At 42.9% G+C, this 25,830-nt stretch overlaps 1 protein-coding gene across 2 annotated transcripts in view; it reads left to right on the top strand.

The window, feature by feature from the left end:
- The first annotated feature begins 345 nt into the window (after window positions 1-345).
- coro2ba (coronin, actin binding protein, 2Ba) overlaps window positions 346-25,830 on the top strand; it is a 65,529-nt gene continuing 40,044 nt past the window's right edge. For both annotated transcript variants that reach the window (XM_067399454.1, XM_067399453.1), the window contains exon 1: window positions 346-484. In XM_067399454.1, coding sequence (XP_067255555.1) covers window positions 470-484 — 15 coding nt within the window. In that variant the 5' untranslated portion in view covers window positions 346-469. The remainder of the gene's footprint in view (window positions 485-25,830) is intronic.

The following is a 25,830-nucleotide window of genomic DNA, read 5'->3' as shown; positions in this document are numbered from 1 at the left end:
TACTGTAGGGAGAGGGGAAGAGTTTTAATTTATGTTATATACAGAAAGCTAATGAGTGAGATTATGACACGTTGAACATGGTGATGCAGTTGTGGACATCAATAATCTTCATTAGCACATGCAGTAATCAGATTGACAGCATGGAAAGAGAGAGAGAGAGAGAGAGAGAGAGAGAGAGAGATAGGAGTAGTAGTAACATGCTGAGCTCACTTCACTGCAGTATCCTGACTACAGGACCACGGCTGCCGCGGCACTGATAGGCTCAGATACTTAGCGAGAGACAGCGACTAGACCCTCCCTCCCTCTCTTCTCTTCTCCTCCTTTTTCACAATCTCTCGTGTCTCACTCTGCTGTCGTAGAGGCTGCAGGCTGCACACGCTCAGTGAGTCCATCTCTTTCTCTCTCTCTGTCCTGCTGTCTCGCTCAGCATTTCAGGAACAGGAGCTGACTCTTCTGCACTCTTCTCTGCATGACTGTCACAAAGGTAAGCATGTGCTGGAACGTGTGAGGCTGGGAGGGGCTGCTGGGTTCGGGCTTCACTGCAGTGGGATGTTCTGCTGAATGTGTGACTGTAGTGTGCTGCAGTGCCGGACAGGTGGTGTATGTGCGTTTATGCAGGTGAATCTTCTACCTGCAGGATTTGCTATGCGATACAAACTTCTACGTGCATTTGTCCGGCTGGATCCCTGTGTGCGTTTAATATGCGAGTGCCTGTCCCGCAGTAGGGCAGTGGGTCTTGGCTGGGTGAGGCATGTTTGTGTGTGTCTGTGTGTGTGTGTGGCTTTAGCAGACTGATTACGAAGTGGAGCTCTTAATCCAGTGCTGTCCTGCATTAAGCCTGAGCTGTGCTTTTTTTTGCTGAGGATAGACTGAGCACGTCACAAACTACAGTACGCATGACTGAGATAAAACGGAGAAAAGAAAAGAAAAGAAGAAGAAAAGAGGGTGGAAAGGGATATAGGGTAAATTCAGATAAAAATGGCCACTTTTTGGCATTGATGTCATGATGAAGGTCAAAATGTAGCCTAATTTAGCTGAATTCATTCTAGAAATATAAATGTGGATCAGGCTGAAGTAATTTGTCTTCATTGTGCTTGTTTGAATGTTTATCAAAGTGTGTGTTTAAGTTTGATTTGCCTGAGCCTTTGGACTCTCACAGCTGAAATCCTATCGCTGCTGGCTAATTGAACTAAATTTATAGAAGTTGGAGAAAAATTACTCTATGAAATTAGTGTTAATGCAGTACACAAAGATGTTTGTTGTCAAAGTCTTCCTTTGTCTGTAAAGCTGTAAACAGCAGGTCTAAGCCTGATATTGTAGAGATGGTCATAAGAGACTGTGCACTTTATAACACCACAACAGGTGCTCATATAGAATTAATTAAATCAATAAAAATAATAATAAAAATAAAAATCAATTGTGTGCCGTATACATTACTTGAGTCTGTGACAAACATTGAGTCCCAGTGTTCATGCAGTGATGTGTTGCATTCCCAGCTGAATTGCCCACATGACGCAGGTGCTGACTGTGTAAGAACTGGTGTGTGTGTGTTTTGCTCTGATGGAGAAGCTTGAGATGTTGAGTAGGGGCTCGAGTGATGGACACTGTACAGAGCTAAATGACCTTGGATTGTTTGTGAATGTGTGCTGACTGAGCAGAACAGCCCTCTGTGTCAGACAGTGAGAGACAGAGAGCGATCCACTCAAGAGTGTGTCTGCATTTATGAGAGTGAGTGCGCATATACACTAGTGTCTGACCACACAGCTGTGTGGCAGGATATCCTCTCAGACTCTAGAGACTGAAATGGTCACACACCCAGACTGTCATGAAGAGGACAGGATGCATCTCGTACTGCAGGGCTATAAAACAGCTGACTGCACGTCACTTCCTCTCACACATTATGTGTTACAGTTAATAAATCAATGTGGATGTTAATGTTAGGAACTACAGCCAAAAAAGCCTCATATTCAAAAAAACCTCCGCATGATTACATGTTTTATTCAGTAAGAAGGGAAACTAAGTGTACAAAATTGCCTCTCACACGATCTACAAAAGGTCACTTTAAAACAGGCGTTGGTTGGCTGGTTAGCACTAGTAGGCTACAAATTTTTTTACATTTATAGCACAAATAAAAATACATTTATTTGCACACAGACTGACAAATAAATTATTTTAGTTAAATATTTACCAAAAAAAAAAAAATCCTAAATAAATAATAGATGTTTAGCTAGCTATGCTAGTGACAGCAAAATAAACCTTGACAGACTGGGCTCTGAAAAATACCTTTATAAATAATAAACAGATGTTAAACATTCCTTTTAAAAGCCAACATTGAATAAAAATAGTCAACCATCTGAAAGTCACACCCTAATTCATACAATAACTTAGAGATGTGAAATCTACAGAAACACAGTAATCAATTTCATATAAAGATGCAAACAAAATGGGTGGATTGGATGGACAGCTGAAGGAGGGGTTAGAAAACAAGGGTAGAGGGTCAACACATGTGCCCTCATGCCTTTGTTTAAAGCTTTGCATATCTTTCACCCTGAGAACAGATTATTGTGGATAATGGACCTACTAGGCATTTGTTCCCCAATATCAATACACAGAGTCAGGCAGACGTCATTGTGCTTCATGATCACTGAGTGTGCTGTGAGTGTATTTATTGGATTATTGTGAGAAGAGTCCTCATCTATGGTGTGCGTGGGTGGGTTTGCACATATGTGCATGCCAGTAGGTCAACAGGAATGTAGGATGCTTACAGGTGTGTTTATAAAGATAAGAGACAATTGCACATATAAACTGCACAGAAAGACAATTGCCAGGAGTGTTTGAGTGACTGTAAGGACCCTGTGTGGGTAGGAGGACTGTAAAGTTACAGGTGTAAGACACATTATCATAACTGACCTCGTGCACAGAGTGGGTGTTGTTTTTTGGCAGAGATGTGCATATTTTATATATATATATAATTTATATATTACACACACACTATATTGCCAAAAGTATTGGGACGCCCCTCCAAAGCATTGAATTCAGATGTTCCAGTCACTTCCATGGGCACATGTGTATAAAATCAAGTTTCTTGTAAAAAAATGTTTCGCTCTTAGGAGCTCATTGAATTCAAGCGTAGTACCGTGATTGGTTGCCACCTGTGCAATAAGTCCATTTGTGAAATTTCCTCACTACTAAATATTCCTCGGTCAACTGCAAGTGGTATCATAAAGTGGAAGCAACTGGGAACAGCAATTCAGCCACGAAGTGGTAGACCACATAAAATCAGAGAGCGGGGTCAGCGTTTGCAGAGGTGCACATTGAGTCAATAGCTACAGACCTCCAAACTTCGTGTGGCCTTCAGACCAGCTCAAGAACAGTACGTAGAGAGCTTCATGGAATGGGTTTCCATGGCCGAACAGCTGCATCCAAGCCTTACATCACCAAGTGCAATGCAAAGCGTCGGATGCAGTGGTTTTAAGCACGCTGTCACTGGACTCTAAAGCAGTAGAGACATATTCCGGCAAGAGTGATTCCAAGCGTGAGTGTAACTACATCGTCACTGCAGCTGCAGAGACGCGCGAGTATTCACACTGGAAGCGTTTGTACAGCATCACAGCAGCGGCTCGAAGCTACATATAAAGTAAGCATTTCTTTACAAAGACAGCTATAAATTGGTTTTATAAGTTGGTCATTTATAAACTTGATAGTCTTGAAAGTTAACATGGGGAGGTGTACAACATTTGCATATAAACGTAAATAAATAAATAAATTAAATTAAATAAATAAAATCCGTGTCATCCATTGCTGCACACAAATGAGGTAAGCTTTGTGTTTTACATCATGTGCCGCGTGCACGTTTACAAGACAGCAAACTTGGCGAAAAAAGCCAGCAAACTCGGGTTTGAATTGGGTATGCTAGAGCCTAAGCTGTCTGTAATAATTACAATAATGTTTATATATCATATTTTCTGGGGTGTATTCCAGAAAGCAGGGTTTACTTACTGTCACATATACCCTGAACTCTCGGTTGATTAACCCAAACCTTGCTTACTCGAGGTATGCTGGTTCCAAAAATGCATCCGGGAATAAGTTCAGCCAACCCAGAGTATGTTCCCGGTTAACACACACGACATTCTCAACAGAGTGATGAATCGATGATTCACCATGGAAACAGACGCTAAGAAAAAGCGCGCCATTCTACTTCATTCTTCTTCATTCTTCTTCTTTTGTTTAATGCCGATTTACATAACCTACTTGGTGCACATCACCACCTATTGGGTGGTTGTGCAATAATTTTTAATCTTAATATTGTTTGTTTGATGCTAATTATTTAATAAAATATCACATATATGATATGTATTTTATTATAGAAATTATAGCATAGAAAATGTCCTGTTATAAAGGATAAAAAGCAGATCCATGTGTGAGATGACAATAAAATTCATATATTAGAATTGAATAAACATTTATATATTTTATAATATAACATTGTGTATATAATTGTAACTATATAACAAATTTAGATATATTAATATAGCCATTTTGATAATATAACACGCATCTGAATTCCTCTTAAGCTAACTAACCACTGAACATAACCTGCTCCGGCGCAGGTTATGTTCAGAGAGCAAGTTGCTATGGCTACCTACAAACCCTAAAAGTTACCTCCTTTTTTGGAACCGAAAGTTGAGGTTATCCGCTTACTTACTCTTAAACATACCCAGATATGTCACATAACCTGCTTTCTGGAATACCCCCCTGGCTAGTTTATTTTACGTTTTGTTACAGTTGTGTGTAGGAGAGAGCGCACAGACACGGACTTCAACGTGCAAAAGGGCTTAATCACCAAAGGAACATAACAACACAACACAAAGCAAACAATATAACTGACAAGGGAGAGCAGAGGGTGAGTCCATTATAAGGGTGAGATAACGAGGTGATCCAGGTGAGGGGAATCCATGCTGATGGTGAGCTGATGGGGAAGTAGGTGTGGGACAGGGAGGATGATGGGAGTTGTAGTCCGGGACAGAGGGGATCTGTGACAACTTTAACCCAAACTGAATAATTAAAAGTTTAAATTGGTATATCTTTTATAATTATTTTTGATTCTTAATATTCTTTTCTGTCATACTCAAATTCTTGTTAAAACACATTAGACATGCTTATTCTGTGCATTTTTAACACCTTTTGTCAGAAATTATATTTATTTTGTCCATCAAAAGTGTGCTTTCACTTTAACTGAGCGTCAGCAGCGCAGCAAAAATAGACTCGGCGCCGAAACCCCCGCTTCACTGCTGCTTACGCGACGCTCCTGCTTGACGCTTATGCGCTGCTCCTGCTGCCTGTGTGAATGCATCCGTTGGTTAACATGCACACCGAAAAAATATGGGCTGCTTAGGCTACACTCGCGTTACAGCTTATAGGGATGGTTGTGGCCTAATGGTTAGAGAGTCAGACTTGTAACCTGAATGTTGCGAGTTCAATTCTAAAATACCAGCAGGAAACGACTAAGGTGCCCTTGAGCAAAGAACCTAACCCTAACCCCCAATTGCTCCCAGGGCACCGTGAATGACTGCCCACTGTTCCGGGAGTGTCACTTCACTTCACTTCACTTCACTTCACTTCACTTCACTTCACTTCACTTCACTTCACTTCACTTCACTTCACTTCACTTCACTTCACTTCACTTCCACTTTTCACTTCACTTCCACTTTTCACTTCACTTCATCTGAACTATAGACTTTTATCCCAGCACTTTTGTGATCATTTGAATTAACAAAAGCAATAATGATACTGTGTGGTTAAAAAGACAAAGCGGTTTCATACCCAAGCATGACAACTGCTCTCTCTGGATCAGCGGCAGCACCAACTCCAATTCAGATGTGGATGTTCGCTGTGATCGTACCAGTCAAAGTTTAGATCATTTAGGAATGAGATTGTGTGAGTGTTTGAATTAAGATTGTGATATTCAAAATTTAAAAATGTCAGTCTTTCTCTTCTGGAAAAGAAATGCACCACAAATATCAATGACTCAATGATTTTTGTCTAATCAAATGTTCATGGCTGTGAAATAACTAAAGCCTATATTGGCCATTTTTAAAAAAAGGAATGAGTCCTTCAATACATCTCCCCCAAACATCAATATCAATAGGAAACAGCCCCTATTAATCATAATACCCCTAGAGAATATCTCTAAAGAATTCCTAACAAAATTTCTATAAAGCATGTTAGTACAAATCACAAATAAATAACAGAGTAATGGCAGGAACAGTGTATAGTACATGCTTGATTTGGGCCCTGTTTTTTGTTCTATCCTCAAAAGGAATCTTATAATCTGGACTGAAGTTGCTGGCTATTATGCCCTATCCAGGCAGTGTGCACACACGCTGGGAAGAGTCACATTTGATCCAAATCCTAACAGCTAGCTTGGCAACCCAAACCTCCCACTGACCAATGTGCTTATACAGAAAACATCCAGTAATGAACAAAGCATTTATCTTCGACTTTTTTATGAAGCCCGAGAAAGGGCTTGAACATATTATGTGGTGAGAACTAACTACTCAAACTCCACAGAGATTTAGTTTCAGCGGGACTGTTGGTAGAAAAGGAAAGGAGATCATGTCATTTATAAATATCCTGCTCGGCTCCAGCAGAGCTGTAGTGAACGTGAGGTAGAGACACTGGGAAGAGGATGTGCTTCCTGTGGTCCTGCACTGGTGAGTGAGTGTAGTGGGATACACTGTAGATAAACAGCAGCTGTGGGGCATCAGTGTGTGAAGTTCACACTGTCTTGTAATTCCTATTGTCTGTCTTTTCACTCCTACTCTAAGGCACTGAAACCGAGAAAATATAATATTAAGCTTCTTGCCTTGAGATATCTGTATCTATTGCAAGTGCAATCCTAGATGCACAGACAAACACGTTCACTCACTGTCAAGAAAAATGTGTCCTCTCGCAGTGTTAAAACATCTATGAAAACAGCACATCAACTTTTGGCTCAACCAAAGGCTTGAGTTTTGGAAACAGTCATTATTATCGCAATCCCAATTTTGTGTCCCTAATGTGTATACTGTATGTGTGTAAGATGTCCACAGTGGAACATGGGACCACAGAAGGAAATGCTACAGCCTACACAAATCAAACAGTGTGGGAGAGGGAACTAAAGCATGACGGCATAATGAAGATGGGTCATATGCTTATGCTCTCAGGATTTCAACACACTCCTCATACAAGCAGTCTCATGAAAATGGAGCGCATTATCTGTAATGCAGTACAGCAGCAACATATTTCATTCAGTGATCCCACTGACCAATGACTCCTTTAAATGTGCTTGTCAAGATAAGTAGAAGTGAACAGCAGTACGCTGCGCTAAAAATGCTGGTAAATCTCACTCTTTCTTTCACTTATGTTATATGACAGGCTATATGTTGCATTAATTAAATAGCCAATAGCTCTTTCTGTAACAGAGTTTGATTTTGGTTTTCACAATAAAGAATAGGTACAAAACCTACAAAACCAAGACCTAACAACAATTACATTCAATTGAACAAATTCTTCACTTCTGTTTGAAATTGGTGCAAAATAGAAATGGCAATTGTAGCCACTGAGGAAGCCAGAGCAGCCAATCATTTTCATGACATCTTTATCCAATAAATGTTTTTCCATCATAGTCGATGAACGTAGTCTTACAGAATACAAATCTTATCAACCTTAAGTAAGTATGTATGTGTTTTTATGCAAATTAATGACATTTTATAAGCAATATTCAAAAAGTACATAAAAATACATGGATGGCATCCATGATGATTAGCAAGCCCATAGGGACTCGGCAGATTACCACAGAACTGGAATGCCTCTCAATCACGAATCCATCCCTCATCCCTTGCACATTTAGTAAATATTATGGCTAATTTTATGCATTTAGCTAATAATAGTAATACTCTCAGCTCTGTTTAACACATTTTCTCATGTTTAAATGCAGATCACAGATTGTCCATTCCCATCTGAAATTAGTACAGAAACTGTGAAAAAAGAATATAGCAAAAAAAAAAAAAAAAAAAAGATTCTGCCTGGGCCAGGTCATGGTCATAAGAGAGAAAGCACAATAGGAACATTATGAAAATGTTTTTGATACTTCAGGCTGAAGTAAACAATACCTACAAGTTGTCTGAGGTTATTGCTGCTTAAAAGGAAAAAGAGAGCAGCTTTCTTTGTGAGCAGAGAGAAAAAGAGAGGTCAGCTGAGCGCTGTGAAGGTTCACATTCCTTCCCAGCATTCTCTGGCCCTAAGCAGTGTTTTTTGAAGTGATATGCCAAAAACTCAAGCCTTTTATTTTCTTAGAAAATGCATCAGTGAGAAAGTGCAAAGGAGCAAAAAGTGAGTGTGTGTGTGTGTGTGTGTGTGTGTGTGTGTGCTTTTGTTTATATTACATTGTGGGGACCAAATGTCCCCATGATGTAATATAAACCTGAGTTCACCTACATCGTGGGGACCAGCCAGCGGTCCCCACAATGTAAATGGGTTTATAAATCATATAGAATGAGTTTTTGTGAAAAAGTAAAAGTTTGCACAGTTTCCTGTGAGGGTTAGGTTTAGGGGTAGGGGCAGGGTAGGGGGATAGAATGTACAGTTTGTTCAGTGTAAAATGCATTGAAGTCTATGGAAAGTCCCCACAATTCACAAAAACAAACATGTGTGTGTGTGTGTGTGTGTGTGTGTGTGTGTGTGTGCGTGCGTGCGTGCGTGCGTGCGTGTGTACTATGCTTGTGAGGACCAAATGTCCTCATTGTGAAATACTTTCACAACCCACTAGTGAGGACATTTGACTGGTCCTTATAAATCAACCATTTTTATTTAAATCTATTGTTATATTTTTTTGTTTTGAAAATATCATTGACCTGATATAAAATCAATGGAGGTCTATGCAATGTCCTCACTAAGATAGCAAAACAAACCTGTGTGTGTGTGTGTGTGTGTGTGTGTGTGTGTGTGTGTGTGTGCTTTTGTTTATATTACATTGTGGGGACCAAATGTCCCCATGATGTAATATAAACCTGAGTTCACCTACATCGTGGGGACCAGCCAGCGGTCCCCACAATGTAAATGGGTTTATAAATCATATAGAATGAGTTTTTGTGAAAAAGTAAAAGTTTGCACAGTTTCCTGTGAGGGTTAGGTTTAGGGGTAGGGGCAGGGTAGGGGGATAGAATGTACAGTTTGTTCAGTGTAAAATGCATTGAAGTCTATGGAAAGTCCCCACAATTCACAAAAACAAACATGTGTGTGTGTGTGTGTGTGTGTGTGTGTGTGTGTGTGTGTGCTTTTGTTTATATTACATTGTGGGGACCAAATGTCCCCATGATGTAATATAAACCTGAGTTCACCTACATCGTGGGGACCAGCCAGCGGTCCCCACAATGTAAATGGGTTTATAAATCATATAGAATGAGTTTTCGTGAAAAAGTAAAAGTTTGCACAGTTTCCTGTGAGGGTTAGGTTTAGGGGTAGGGGCAGGGTAGGGGGATAGAATGTACAGTTTGTTCAGTGTAAAATGCATTGAAGTCTATGGAAAGTCCCCACAATTCACAAAAACAAACATGTGTGTGTGTGTGTGTGTGTGTGTGTGTGTGTGTGTGTGTGTGTGTGTGTGTGTGTGTGTGTGTGTGTGTGTGTGTGTGTGTGTGTGTGTGTGTGTGTGTGTAAGAGCAATGTTAGAAACTGCACTTTTACAACAACATGGACTAGCTATTCCAGCGAGAGTGATCATTATTAATATAAACACTATTCAGAACATGATAACATATGATCAAATAAAACAAATTCAGTTCTACACAACTCTAAACTTTATGGCAATAGAGGCCAACAAAAACCAGCTTGGATGGAGAAATTGCATTACATGTCTTAGAGGCCTCAGGTATACACTCAGTGTTGTGAAAAGCGATTTAAAGAGGAAGGGGATCAAAACCCATGTGAGCCTGGACTTATGGCAGCCCAGACTTCCTTTAGGCAGTTTTCAAATCACTCAGCTCTGCCTCCAGCCTCCAATTAATCAAACTTCGCAGGCGAAACAAATCCCACACAACAAAACAGAGCAAAAGGATTCCAAGAAAGAGACCAGTAAAAGGAAAAAAGAAAAAGAATGTTGTGTGAGTGAGAAACAAAAAGAAGCACGATGAAGACACTAGAGAGGATGTCTGAGAAAAAGAATGTTTTAAGAGCGAGGTAATGTTTAAACTTTTTAGAGAAAAACAAAAAGATTTTGTGGCACTGCTTGAAAGGACCTGAGGCCTGGGCCAGGTGGAGGCCTACTTACACAGATTTTTAGCTCAACCACTCCAACTATTTATGGCATCTATTTACAAGTTTTACTCACTTCCATCCATGAGTCCAAAATGGGTCACATGACATAGGACATAAAGGTTACATGCATTTGTGCAGACACAAAAATCTGTCGATAAAGAAAATTGATTTCTTCTGGTGATGACGTCAATGACAAAAAACAATCACACTACAGATCAGGGAATGTAATTGCATTAGGTCTTTTAAAATCATATGGAGCGATGAAATTTTGAATTGTAATAATATTCACAATATTACTTTTTTTGATAAAACAAATTCTTTGTCAGCATAAGTGAATTCTTTCAAAAACATTTAAAAAATCTTACTAATCCCTAGGTTACAGGTACAGGTTATTGCCTAAAACAACCTGCCACCAAAACTACTTCTGGCATTCTGCACCACAAAACAAGTGACAATGATGTAAATGGGAACAGATTACTTTCTCGCACTATAAAATGATATTTAAAAAGGATTTTCAATTTCACACTAGTATGTGAATTAGATTTCACAGAAATCAGTGTTATTGTCCTTGAATGCAGCCTTAAAGGGTTAGTTCACCCAAAAATGAAAATTCTGTCATTAATTACTTACCCTCATGTCGTTCCAAACCCATAAGACTTTCGTTCATCTTCAGAGCACAAATGAAGATCTGAGACTTTACTGTCCCTCCCTTGACAGCTACAAAACTACCACTTTGATGCTTCAGAAAGTTCACAAAGTGATCATTAAAAAAAAAAAAAATGAATTCAGTGGTTTACTCCAATTTTTTTGAAGAGAAACAATCGCTTTATATGATTAACATATTAAATTTAGGCTTTTATTCACATTTATTCATATTTCATATTCACATATAAACATTCATCAACTCACACATCAGTTGTGGTAAATGGCAGCTCAAGCATGTTCTCTCTTCAAGAATCAATGAGGTTTTTTCTTGTGTGTTACACAGCCTTCGTAAAAGGTTTGTTCACACGCAGCAAGTAGGTTCGGTTGAGCTTCTGTTTATGTTCGCTGATCGATGTTTAAATGTGAATAAAAGCCTACATTCACTCTGTTCATTATATAAAGTGATCGAGTCTCTTCATAAGGATTAGTTCGCTCAATTCATATGGATTAGTTTTACGATCCCTTTATGAACTTTTTGAAGCATCAAAGTGGCAGAATGAAAGTCTTACAGGCTTGGAACAACATGAGGGCGAGTAACAGAATTTTTTAGGGTGAACTAACCCTTCAATGATGCCACCTTCACTGATATTTTTGCTTAACTGTTTTCTTAACATCACATTGCTCAGCCTCTCATACAGCTGTTTTATATTTGACACTAGCCTGAGCACATTTCAGAGCACACCTTGCAAAAGCCAATTTTAGCTCAGAGTGCTGTGCTGGCAATCACACTGAAACAGAATCCTGCCAGCAATGAGAAACAGTCAGAAGAGATTAGCCAAGCAGGAAGACGACAGGCTAATACGACATTGTCATGTCACTGTGGAAGGTCATGGTGCTCATCAGTAGCTGGGTAACACTATTATGGAATGCCAGCTTCTGAGGTCTGGCTGCTGTTGTGTTGTCATAGGCTTTGTTATTTTCAGCTTTGTAGGTTGTAAGGAAATGTAAAAAATAAATAAAATAGTAAAGGTAGAATATAATCATATAGAAATAGGAGTATATTAACAACACTAAGAATGTTTAGAATTTATTTATTTTCCATGAAACTACATGCAATCAAGCAATTTAACATTGTAGGTAGGAATTTGTCATTTAAAAAAAAAAAAACATACTGAGTGACCACTATCCTATACCTTTTTCACAATGCCTAGGTTATGGTTCTCTTGTCATTTTGGGTTTGGGTGTGGTGTGTGTCTGGCTAAATTATCCAAGCCAGATGGCATGTCTGAGCCAGGATGCTCCTCTACTGTGTAGACTTACACAGGGAGCCAGAGACTGCAGGGGAGAAAGTCTGTCCACTCAGCAAATCATTGCCAAATCTGAAGCCATAATCCAATTTACAAAAGGACTTTCTCCAAGATGGAGAGTGCTGGAGAGGCACTAACCTGTGTGCAGCTTTCACAGGATTAGAAAGCACAACATAGACTGAGCAGTACAAGGGGTGAGACATGTGAGAATGGCACCAAAAAATTCATATATAAATTCATCATATAGACTAAATTCTTTACTCCAAATTGTCAAAAGGCATGTAAATGCACAAAAGATTTAAAGCTGCCATCCATAGTTTCACACCAATGAGCATACATACATTTGCATTTTCAAGTGTTAATTAATTTACATAAAAGCCTTCTGGTTGAAATTTTCATACATGCAAAATTACACTATGGGCAAAAGCTCTGTTCCAAAAAAAATAAAAATAAAAAAATACAGCCTTTTAATCTTATCTTATGAATAATTTTACTATGAAATATAAATATATTGCTAACCAGTCTGGGATTGCCTGCTTTGTGAAAGATACAGGTGATGCAGATTTTAGAATTTAGCCAAAACAAGGTATAGTGTTGCTGACTACATTTTAGAATAGTCTTTGTGTCAGAAGTATGTCTATGGCTGCATTTACATGGTTCAAGTGACCCAATTCTAATTTTTTTCCTCCCATGTGGCACAGATCAGTTATGACCCATGAACGTGTATGTACACAGGAAAAAAGCACATGGTTTCCGATATTCTCAGATCTGTTTCAGGCCTCATTTATTTGTGGATCTGATATGATATGAATTGGATACGTGCAGTTGAGTCCGCCATGCAAGCGGACAGATCGGATATTCCCCTATCAATGCAAGTCATACGCCATTGAAAAAGCAACAGTGTCGAATTATGTCAACTCTGAATTTCGATTACAGCAGTGATCATTGCTACATTTGCCCCGGCTACAACAAGGACTCTCCTCTTTTCACTCCACCTTAAAGGGTTATTTCACTCAAAAATGAAAGCCATCCTAGGTATATATGACTTTCTTCTTTCAATTAAACACAATCGTTATATAATAATATTCTGGCTCTTCCAAGCTTTATAATGGGAGTGAATAGTAACCAATGTTTTAAAGTCCAAAAAAGCACATCCATCATAAAAGTAATCTATATGGCTCCAGAGGGTTAATAAAGGACTTTTGAAGCGAAGCAATGCATTTTTGTAAGAAAAATATGGAATAAGAAGTTAATTATGGGATAATTTTCATTTTTGGGAGATTTAACCCTTTATAGGTGTATAGTGTAAATGCAGATATCGGATATAGGTCACATTTAAAAGAAGATGTTAGCTGGACGTCTAAAAAACCTGATATAGTTGTCAACAAATTGCAATTGGGCATCAAGGCTTGCAATGTAATTGCAATTTATACTCAAGGCAAGTTTGCTTGGGTGTTTTGGTGAGATGTACTAAAACAAACAACTAGGGCTGTCAAACGATTAATCACGATTAATCGCATACAAAATAAAAGTTTGAGTTTGCATAATATATGTGTGAGTACTGTGTGTAATTAATATGCATATATAAATACACACAAGTTAATGTATATATTTAAGAGAAATATGCTATTTATGTACAAAATATTTGTATTTATATATAATATAAATTATATAAAAATGTAAATAAATACATATACTTGTAAATATTTCTGAAATATATACATGAATGTGTTTGTATTTATATGTACATAATAATTACACACAGTACACACACATATATTAGGCAAACTTAAACTTTTAGTTTGTATGCGATTAATCGCGATTAATCGTTTGACAGCCCTACAAACAACATCATCCTTCCTTCTTTCCACAACTGACACCTGATGGTTTAGAGGACAATTACTCAGAGTCACCCCCTTTCATTTTAAAGGATAACACAATGGCGAGCGTGACACGTATAAATGCCTTTTCAATTTGGGGAAGTGGAGCCAGGTGGAAATATAAATCAGGCTTTAGATACCTTAAAATACTGCCTAGATAGGGGACTCACTATATTTGGAACTATTAAATAACCCACTCTCAAATCATTTCTATTTCTGCAAATTCCTGTAGAAATGTTACTGAGCAATGTTATTCACTTGGACTGTATGCATGGTTAGGTTTAGTATTAAAATACTGTGTTAGTGACAGAGATTTTTGCCAGGTATTATTATTGGGCAATTCCACGCAAATGTCAACTTTACCATGAAAAAAAAAGTTTTAACCAAAAGAACAAAACCCTTTTTAAATTGTCCATTTAGGTCTGTAATATACTGTAATAATGTGCTCTAACAGAAATTTTAAGAAAATTGCCTTGTTTATCCACAATATATGTGGTAAGCAACAATGCTTAAATTTAATTTTCAACCCACCATATTTCATGCTTTCAAAAAAGGGATCAAAGACCCCATTTTTTTAAACTTTATTTTAACAGTAAGCATTGTATAGAAAGATGGAGGCATGCCTGAGAAATAAATACACTCATTTAGTCATAACAGCACTGCCTGTTGAATTTATAAGGGCTGGAATAAAGAGGTCATGACGCTTCAGTGCTCTGTCACGTCCGTAACGTTTTAAAGATTAAGTTTATGTCATATAACAATTATAAATGCAAATAACTTGAAACTTTATATGCAAAGCTAAATTATGTTTATGCTTATTGGGATCAACAATTAATTTCACTACGTTGCTCTGAACAACCATAATAAGCGTTACGGACGTGACCGTTACGGACGCTTCATATTAAATCCTATGAGTTTGCTTCTTTATATTGCTATCATCTGTTTCAGGCTTATCATATCAGAAAATATCAAATAATCGCAATACAAGAAAACATATTTAATTTCATATTTATGTTTAAATATGCCTATTATAATGTTATTTATTTTTTAATTTCATCATAAGATGCGCAATACATCTGGAGACATGGGGCCCTATTTTAACGATCTAAACGCAAAGTGTAAAGCGCACGGCGCGTGTCCAAATCCACTTTTGCTATTTTAAAGACGGAAAAACGGTCCGTGCGCCGGGGTGCATTTTTGAAATGGGTTGTCCCTATTCTCTTAATGAGTAATGGGCGTAACGTTCAATAAACCAATCAGTGTCATCTCCCATTCCCTTTAAGAGCGAGATGCGCTCGAGCCATGGCGGATTGCTATTTACATGGCGGAATTTGTTGGCGGAAAAGCTGGAAAAGCCACATACAGCCACCCCAGACCTAACGCCAGCGGAGGACATCTCCTTTATTATGCCTCCTCCGTCTTTCGATTCTTTGGCCGAGCAGGTACTCCATTTGGCTGAACAATTCGAAAATACGTAACATTATAAAATACACTGACTTATTAAACACACCGATTCAACTGAGGAGTTCAACGAGTGGTGTTTTGCTGAAATTACCTGTTAAGTGGCCAGTCAATCTTTCAGTCGTCTGCGTTGGATGCAGGCTTTCAAATAGCTCTGCGCGATGAGTATTGGCACGATTGTTCAATTAATTAGCCTTTTCGTTCATCATTATAACTATTAATAGGCTGAATTGAAAATAGGTAGCCTAATTCTAATACACGCAATGACTATTCATCATTACATTTTTATATTTATGTAGCCTACGCAATAATATTATTTTACACTGTAATCCTTTTGTTTTTAATATTTGGCATGTTTGTGTGATGCGCATCCCAATAAGCAAAGTCAACGCGCACTGTGGACGCGCCCAGAGGCGCAGTTTCTTAACGCGCTCTAACAAAAAAATATTGTGCCATTGACTTTAGACTTTAGACCAGGTTTGAGTTGGTCTATGGCGCAGTCTATTTTCAGCTCCTTAAAATAGCAATGCGCCGGCAATGCGCCTGAACACACCTCTTTTTTAGACCAGCACGCCCATGGGAGCACTAACTGGCGCAAATGCATTTACTAATTTAAGGACTTGGCGCTGAACGGGAAAACGCGAACGGCGCCGGACGCAAACTAGCAAACACACTTGCGCTGCGCCTGCGTCGCATTGCGCCGGGTGTATTATAGGGCCCATGGAGTGGGTCAGACATGATTTTGATCGCTTCATTAAGTTTTGTTTTGTAGAAAGCCTTTCTTTAAAGTGAATTTCGTTTTGTAAAAATTGAATCTTAATTTTAATCAATGTTTCATCAACAAATTGCCTGGATTTAATAAATAAGAAGCAAATATATTCATGGATGCGCGGGCGCGATCACTTGATCTGGAGCGCGTCTTATAGGCTAAATGAACCGAAACTCAGCATAGGCTGCTTGACTCACAGACACGAGAAAAATATCTATAGAAAGCTCGAAATGTCTTCTTTTAAACGAAATAATTAAAAACTAAAAGAAATGGGCTACTCTCTGATTATGTAATCCGAATGAAAAGTGCATTCTGCACATCCACTGCGAAGATGATGAGAGTCAGCAATGTCAACTTCATCTTTGCAGCCGACACTGATTTAGAAAACATTAGATTGTTTTTTTTTTTTGTGTTTTTTTTTTTTTTTTTTTACAATCAAAATGTCTCCTTGCTGTTTTTTTTTTTTTGTTTTTTTTTTTTGTCACATTCATAATTTCTTTTGCCAGTTCTTTGGCAAGCTTTATGCTTGCGCTTGAGTCCTATATAAATGCTAATTATAATATTCTCTCCAGTATTTAAGTAATTAAATGCGATAGTCAACTAATGGCTTGAACAACTATAGTCGATGAAGGAGAAAAAAACTTATAGGCCTATTTTAGCATGTCAAAGGGTAGGCTATTCTGATTTGAGCTCGCGCTCTGCTCGCATGCTCACACACACTGAACTTTGTGCGATTGCTTCGGAAATCGGCAGGTCGAAAAATCGTGTCGTATAGCCTATCACCTCGTCCGTGCGATTTTCAGATAAACTCACTCGTGACGTGGACATACGATCTTCTGACCGTCAAAATTCGCACCGTGTAGCCTAGACCTTCATTTACAGAACGAAATATGAACATCAAAAGGTAGGCCTATATGATACAGTACAACTTATAGAAGAGCATTGTGTCTCATAGGACATTTCCCTCGAGAATTGGGATGTCGCGTTTTTACCTGTTGGTTAAAAAATGAATGGCCTAGCCTTGATCACAATCCGTGCGATCAAGCTAACAAAATAGGCTAATAACATTGCAATAATTTTGACTTGAAATAAAGTTTGATCATTTTAACTCAAGACTCCGCTTTAAACTGTGAAACTAGCCGAAAACCGTGGGTTCATTCACACAAAACTGACATGATTGCGATTGGCAATAGTGTAGGCTACGTCAATCGGTCCACCTGTGGGGAAAACTTGCGATTTTAAACTGCTTTATGATAAACATTAATATTTGTCAATGTATTTTAGCAAGCAGTTCTGTAAGAAGGAAAATCATGGTCTCTAAATTGAATCTTGAATGCACACGCTTGTCAACATGAGAAATAGGTCTAATCTATAACCTTTTGCAATACAGAGTATAAAGTTGTAAAAAGTTTAGTAAAAAGTTAATAAATTGTGGGGTCTTACCATACTGGTATCCCAGATTTCAATATTTGGTGGTTTAAATGCCTGCTTGAGGTCTCTGTGAAAGTTTTAAAGCAGTTTTTAAAGCAGTCTTCTGTGCCGCTTTCAGACCGGTCACGTCCGTAACGGAAAACTGTCACATCCGTAACGTTGTTTTTTCCTCATTAATGCGAACACGAAAAATGAAATAAAATTATTATTTTATGCTCTGTGGAGAGCCATCCCTTCTTCATTCGGTGGGCAGTATTACTTTTGGTTTGCGCAATGTAATTCACAGAATTCGTAAAAAATATGTTGTCACCCAAAGCTTAGTGACTTTTTTTGTCACGTCCGTAACGCTGTATATTTTCCTCATCTAAAATATAAAACAGTTGTATAGTCTGACATTTTTCTAATGTCTGGACTCCTTTAGTAAGGGGTTATGAATATACAAATAGACGGTTCAATATGTTGCTATTAAATGCAATCTTTGAGCGTTTATATTTCAAGTTTTGACTCCAAATGTCACGTCCATAACGCTGGAATTGCCCATTATTATTATTATTATTATTATGTGTATTGTCATACTGTTTGCAATTCATCCAAAAAAAACATTAAACTAATTCATCTCTTGGGGCTCAGTTTGTTTTAGCAGCTATCAATCATAAAACAGCAAGCTGATAAAACTACTTGGGCAGCTTCAATGAATTAATCCTGACAGGTGAAGTGGATATATACTGAATCAGAGATGACAGGCTGTTAGTCTTTATGCAAGTTCGCGGGACTCTTGGCATTCCGAAACTAGGAAATATGTATGTTGGGATGGAAGTAATTTTGCAAAGTGCATCTACATCTGTGTTTGAGCTCTCTAAATAATGAAAAGTATTCTGCCAGCAGAGAGCAGCTCCTGCGTTATAGAAACATTGCATGTCAAACTCAAAGAGAATGGGTTTTAACCCCATTTGACCCCCTTTCTTAAAAGACCAGATCCAAGAGAACAGATCTGATGCACCTATCTGAAAGTACAGTAGTGATTTTTGTTCGTCTCTTGGAGGCAAACTGGCACTACAGAGTATTCTTCTTGATCACTTGCCAGATTGCCGTCATAGCAAATGGGGCTCATGTTTTTGTTGCATGCGGTTCAGAGCTGGCATCAGGACATCTCAAGCTGCGTCAGAAAGCTCACACACATAGCAGTCACTCTGTATTCTCTATGCTATGTCTACTTTCATTCAGAAGCTTCCTCATTTCATGCCGAATTGGTCACGTCTTAATGCAAAAGATATGTCATTAGTTAATGCAATGTCATTTGATTGACAGATAAGCATAGAACTGAGTCACCGTCTAGTCTAATGGTGACCATAATGATCAGCCCACCTGCTGCATCTTCCTGCCGCCCTACCCCCTCCATCTCTTAACGTGCCATCCTTTGTCCTTCCTCTTCACTTCCCCACCATAATCCCCATCAATCCATCTGTTGGTTCTGCTTATCACACCCTGACCATTAACAACAGGGAGGTTAGAGGAAGGAAAACAAAAAGCTCCTCTCCTGGGAATGACACTCTAGGGGATGCTCGTTCAGTCAATGCAGTTATGCTTAAAGACATAAGGACATGGGAGGACATATAGGGGCAACAAAGACTAAATCATTATACAGTATTATTTTTAATTACATAGAGAGATGTTACATCTAGAAGAATATCTGTGATGACAAGAAAGTCATGTTTTGCACGTCATGTCTTTAGTAGTCAGATAATGAGCAAACGGTCTGTTTAAATGAAAAGTGTTGACAAAGCATATTCATGGTGTGTGAAAAATTTATGACAGTGAATTGTTTCTCATGATCTTAAAAACAATTTCATCTTATATCAGCTTATATTAAAATGCTTAAATATAATACTTTAATGTTTTAGTAATATATATGAATTTTATTTTATTTGATTAAAAATTAAGTCTTGAATGATCTTCTTGACTTAAACCAAAGTGCAAAACTGTTTAAAAACATTCAGGTTTTGATATCTCATGAAGTTGGGCGAGTTACATCTGTGAAAGATTTCATAACTTGCGATTATGCTAAAATGTGTAAAATAGATTTGTCAAAACTTCTGATTTGTAGTCTATGGACTTATCAAATAGACACACCGACAAGTAAAATATGAGGAATAAAGGCTACAGAGTGTGGGATAAAGAAAGGAGGAGGGGGTATTTACCATTTCCAGGATAGAAAGGATCTGTTATAAGCATAACTGGACCTTAAGAGCTGAGCAAGGCTGTCCTTGACTGTGTGTCTCTCAGCACAGCATCAGATAACTTCCTCTTTCATTATTTTCTGCTTCTGTATCGAAGTCTGATAACCCTCTCAAGGACATCCTGTCCCTAAGTGCATGGACAACAACACACCATTTAAATCCCCAGATGACACTCACAGCACCTTACCCAAAAATGTTTACATACAAGTAATACAATTAAAACCTTTAAAAGGAATGAAAGTGAATGTAAGAAATATGCCTTGGCAGAGAATTAATGCTTACACTTCACAGAAAATGATTTGGTGTTGAGTAGTAAAAGTTTTGTGATTTACAAAAAAAAGGATCTAATATTTCTTTCTCTTATTCTGTCTCTCCATTCCATAAAACGTCTCGGTTACGTATGTAACCCTCGTTCCCTGAAGGAGGGAACGGAGACGTACGTCAGTAGTGACCGACGAATTGGGATATCGCTTAGAGAGCCCTATCATCTTCGTGTAAACTAAAACAAGCCAATGGAATTGGCGTGCGATATTTGCATAATGCGCACCGCCCCCGACAGGTGTATATAAATAGGAAGCAGATGCAATCGCACTCTGTTTTTCGCTGAGGAGACAACTGGTGTCCGCACTACAGCGAGGGTACAGAAACTGTGGCGACGGGACGTACGTCTCCGTTCCCTCCTTCAGGGAACGAGGGTTACATACGTAACCGAGACGTTCCCTTTCAGTCGGTCACGTTCGACGTACGTCAGTAGTGACCGACGAATTGGGATCCCAACTAAAGCGCCACAGTTACGAAACCCCTTCCAGTGCCCAGCACAAGCTCAGCCGCCCATAGCACCGGCTGGCGGTGAAGGGGGCGAGCTTACACCGAGAGAGTCTACTGCTGTCTAACCACTACCCACTAAGTAAACTAGACACACTGGGGAAGCGAACCCGTAAGGGACGCTACGGAAACCACTACCTACCCAATGGGGGAGGAGTTTACGTGGGAATACACACATGGACTGGCCCGGGGGGGCAGTACGCATATGGAGTCCCTGGGATGGCTCCACCTGGTTAGGGGGAGACTCATCTGACAGGTGACAGCAGAGCTGGCTCTGCTAAGGGAAAGACACGGACTCGGCCCGTAGGGAGTTTTAAACCGTGGAAAATACACATATGGGACCGCTCACGTAGAGGGGTCACGACATATGGGCCCCAGCCAACAGACAGCGTCAGCGACGGATGTAGGCCTGGCATCAGACACTCCGCAATGTCCGAGCCGAAGGGGGAGGCGGAGGAACTCGACAGGGTTCGCCAAGCGGGGAACGCGACTGGAGTGAAAGTATGCACGTATCCGGCCAGTGGCGGGAATGGCACTGCAAGCCGACACTTAGAGTGGGTACAACACGTCTACCGACTAGTGGATGCGAGTACACGCGAGGATACCGGCTCTACACGTAGGCTATAAAACCTAGCGAACGTGTTAGGTGTCGCCCAGCCCGCAGCTCTACAGATATCTGTCAGCGAGGCGCCATGAGCCAGCGCCCAGGAAGAGGCCACCCCTCTGGTGGAGTGGGCTCTCAACCCGAGCGGGCAAGGCACGCCCTGGGATTCGTACGCCAAGGCGATGGCATCCACTATCCAGTGGGCCATCCTCTGCTTGGAGACAGCCTTTCCCTTCTGCTGGCCTCCGTAACAGATGAAGAGCTGATCTGAGGTCCTGAAGCTTCGCGTTCTGTCCACGTAAACGCGCAGAGCGCGGACAGGACAGAGCAAAGCTAGGGCTGGGTCTGCCTCCTCCGAGGGCAGCGCTTGCATGTTCACTACCTGATCTCTGAAGGGAGTGGTAGGAACCTTGGGCACGTATCCAGGCCGGGGTCTCAGGATGACGTGAGAAGCACCGGGCCCGAATTCTAGGCACGTTTCGTCGACCGAAAATGCATGCAGATCCCCTACCCTCTTCAGGGAAGCCAATGCAACCAGAAGAACCGTCTTAAGAGACATTAGTTTCAGGTCGACTGATTGCAAAGGTTCGAAGGGATGACCCCGGAGAGCTGTGAGAACCAGGGTCAAATCCCAAGAGGGTACGGAGGAAGGGCGAGGAGGATTCAGTCTCCTGGCCCCCCTCAGGAATCTGACGATCAGATCGTGTTTCCCCAGGGACTTACCCTCAACTGCATGGTGATGTGCGGCAATGGCGGCAACATACACCTTGAGGGTGGAGGGAGACAGCCTTCGCTCCAACCCATCTTGCAGAAAGGAAAGCACGGATCCGACCGAACATGATCGGGGGTCCTCTCGGCGAGAGGCGCACCATTCGACGAACAGGTTCCACTTCAGCGCGTAGAGATTCCTAGTGGAAGGAGCTCTAGCGGAAGTGATGGTGTCTACGACCGCTTGCGGGAGATCACTCAGAACCTCCGCATCCCGTCCAGGGACCACACGTGGAGGTTCCACAGATCGGGACGCGGGTGCCACAGGGTGCCCCGTCTCTGAGTCAGGGGGTCCTTCCTCAGAGGAATCGGCCAGGGAGGTGCGGTCACGAGGAGAATGAGGTCTGAGAATCAGGTCCGAGTGGGCCAGTACGGAGCCACTAACAGAACCTGCTCCCCGTCCTCCCTGACCTTGCACATGAGTTGTGCGAGAAGGCTCACTGGGGGAAACGCATGTTGCGCAGACCCGGGGGCCAGCTGTGTGCCAGGGCATCCGTGCCGAGCGTGCCGCCGGTCAGGGAATAAAACCACTGGCGGAGGGCAGTTTCCGGGGAGGCAAGCAGGACTACCTGGGCCTCGCCGAAACGCTGCCAAATCAGCTGGCCGCCTGGGGGTGGAGCCGCCACTCGCCCGCAAGTAGATGCTGCCGTGACAGCTCGTCGGCTGCACGGTTGAGCACACCTGAGACACGAGTGGCCCGAAGGGACCTCAGATCCTTCTGACTCCACAACAAGAGATGGCGGGCGAGTTGCAACATGCGACGGAAGCGTAGACCACCTTGACGGTAGGTGTACGCAACGGCCGCAGTGCTTAGTGAGCGGACTAGAACGTGCTTGCCTGACAACAGCTCCTTGAAGCGGGCCAGCGCAAGACGAACCGCTAGCAACTCGAGGCAATTGGTATGCCAATGCAGCTGAGGCCCCGTCCAAAGACCTGTCACTGCATGCCCGTTGTACGTGGTCCCCCATCCCGTGGCAGAGACATCTGTGGAGACCACAGCGTGCCTGGACACTCGTTCGAGGGGTACTCCGGCCCACAGGAACGAAGGGTCCAACCACCGGACAAGGGTGCGACGGCAGCTCGGTGTCACGGGGACACGGAGCGTGCCGCACTGCCACGCCCATCTCGGGACCCGGCCGCGGAGCCAGTGTTGAAGCGGTCTCATATGAAGCAATCCAAGCGGCGTTACCGCGGCTGCAGATGCCATATGCCCCAGGAGCCTCTGAAAATCTTTCAGTGGAGCCGCTGTCCTGCACTTGAGCGAGCTCAGGCAGTTCAACACCGACTGGACGCGCACCTCGGTGAGACGCGCAGTCCGTGCGACCGAGTCTAGCTCGAGACCGAAACAAGAGATCCTCTACCCGGGGGCGAGTTTGCTCTTGTCCCAGTTGACCTGAAGACCCAACCGGTTGGGAGCTACAACCATGTCGGGTAGGACTTTGTACTGACATGCCCGACCCTCAAACGCAGACCGACCTAGGAAGGGTCTGTGTCGAGGCAGAATCGAGACATGAAAGTATGCGTCCTTCAGGTCTATTGCTGCAAACCAATCCTGGGGACGGTCCAGGATTGGCCGTAGCCCACCGCCCTTTTACGGTACAATGAAGTAGGGGCTGTAAAACCCCGACTTCATATCGGCTGGAGGGACCGGCTTGATTGTACCCTTCGCCAGGAGGACAGCAATCTCCACCCGGAGAACAGGAGCACTGTCCAACGACACCTGAGTGAAGTGGACAGCCCTGAAGACCGGGGGACGCCGGGCGAACTGAATCGCATAGCCGAGTCTGATAGTACGAATGAGCCAACTGGACAGGCTGGGGAGCGCTATCCACGCTTCCAGACACTGAGCCAGCGGGACCAAAGGCACCACAGACGCACCGGGGTGGGGCAGCAAGGCAGAGAGGGACCCGACTCGGACGGCTTGAGGGCGGCCCGGAGTGGGGTCGGACTCTGCGAGGCAGCAGTGTGCATGGGAGACGGCGCACGGGACGCGGTCTGCACCATCACACTGCCACCTGCTGGCGAATGGGGAGGGAGCTGACAGCAGCGAGGCGGAGCCTGGCACTCTGGCAGACACCCCTTGTTGTGACCTGGAGTTTGAGGAAACTGCTCTTTTTGTGGCAAAGTGGGTACCGCTGGACTCCGGAGAGCCAGCGGCGGTAGATGGACAGCCGCCACAAAATCCCCCCCGGCCCTCCTCCGGGGGTGGGAGAGCAGATGGAATACTCTCCCAAAGGGCAGGAACCTTCCGCTCCAGGTCGCCCGTCTCAGGGCCGAGTTTTCCCCGACCGCTTGCCACCTGGCTGGCAGAGACGGGCTGGGCACCACGTGTGCGCCCGGCACCCTGCTGTTTGGCTGGTGTAGGCTGCTGCTTTGCCAACTTAGCAGGGGCGGAGGAAGACGCAGGCGGGCGCCCTCGGCGACGAGCGGGCTGAGGCTGAGCCACGGGCGGCTGGGTGGAGGCAGCAGCGGACCGCCGTGGCATGACATGTCTGATAGCCTCAGCCTGCTTCTGTGCAGCGGAGGACTGTTGGGCACAGCTCTCCACCGCATCGCCGAAAAGGCCGACCGGAGACACGGGGGAATCCAGGAACCGATGTTTGTCGGTCTCCCTCATGTCTGCCAAGGTCAGCCAGAGGTGGCGTTGCTGGGCTACCAGAGTAGACATCGCCTGGCCAACAGAACGCGTTGTCACCTTCGTTGCCCGGAGGGCAAGGTCAGTGGCAGCGCGCAGCTCCCCAAGCAGCTGTTGGTCAGGACCTTCCTGGGGCATCTGCGACAGCGCTTTTGCCTGATAGACCTGCAAAAGGGCCATCGCGTGCAGGGCAGAGGCAGCCTGCCCACAGGCACTGTAAGCTTTCTCAGTCAGACCGGCTGAGAATTCACAGGCCTGGGACGGGAGATGCGGCTCACCGCGCCAGCCAGCGGCCGTTGGACACAACTGCGTCGCAACAGACCGCTCGACTGGCGGGATCTTCGCGTACCCCCTGGCTAGCCCGCCGTCCAGGGAGGTGAAGGCGGACGAGGGACCAGGCCCTGTACGAGCCCCATGCGGAGCTTGCCAAGACCTGGTCACCTCATCGTGTACTTCCGGGAAGAAAGGCATTGGGGCGGGACGCTGGATTTGACCAGCGCGACCCCCCGCCAAGTACCAATCGTCCAACCGAGATGGGCCGGGACAGGGTGGAGGGTTCCACTCAAGCCCGACGCACAAGGTGGCCCGGGAGAGCACAGCCGTGAGCTCGGGATCCGACTCGGGCAACGCTACCGTCCCGGGCGGCAGCGCGTCCGAATCCTCCCCCGAGGACTCAGGCTCACCTTCCGATGCAGCGATCGACATCCGATCCGCCGCCAGCACACCAAAGGTAACGGCTGGACAGTCCGTAGAGGGCCCAGCGGAAACCAACGGTGGCACGATGGGTTGCGGTGCTGATGAGGCGGCAGGGGCCCGAGGAGCGTTTCCGCTCGGCGGGGAAGCCCTGACCGTAATCCTCCGGTCACCCTTCCTATACAGCGCCGTACCGTCATTCCGGTTCCCGGGGCCGGAAAAAACGGTCGTACGCGGCATAGGAGAGGGGGCCCCCGCTTCCTGAGACTTCAGGAAGGA

The sequence above is a fragment of the Chanodichthys erythropterus genome, chromosome 11, assembly GCF_024489055.1.
Source record: "Chanodichthys erythropterus isolate Z2021 chromosome 11, ASM2448905v1, whole genome shotgun sequence".
Taxonomy (NCBI): domain Eukaryota; kingdom Metazoa; phylum Chordata; class Actinopteri; order Cypriniformes; family Xenocyprididae; genus Chanodichthys; species Chanodichthys erythropterus.
Note: the sequence above shows the minus strand (reverse complement) of the source record. Positions and strands in the feature narration are given on the sequence as shown.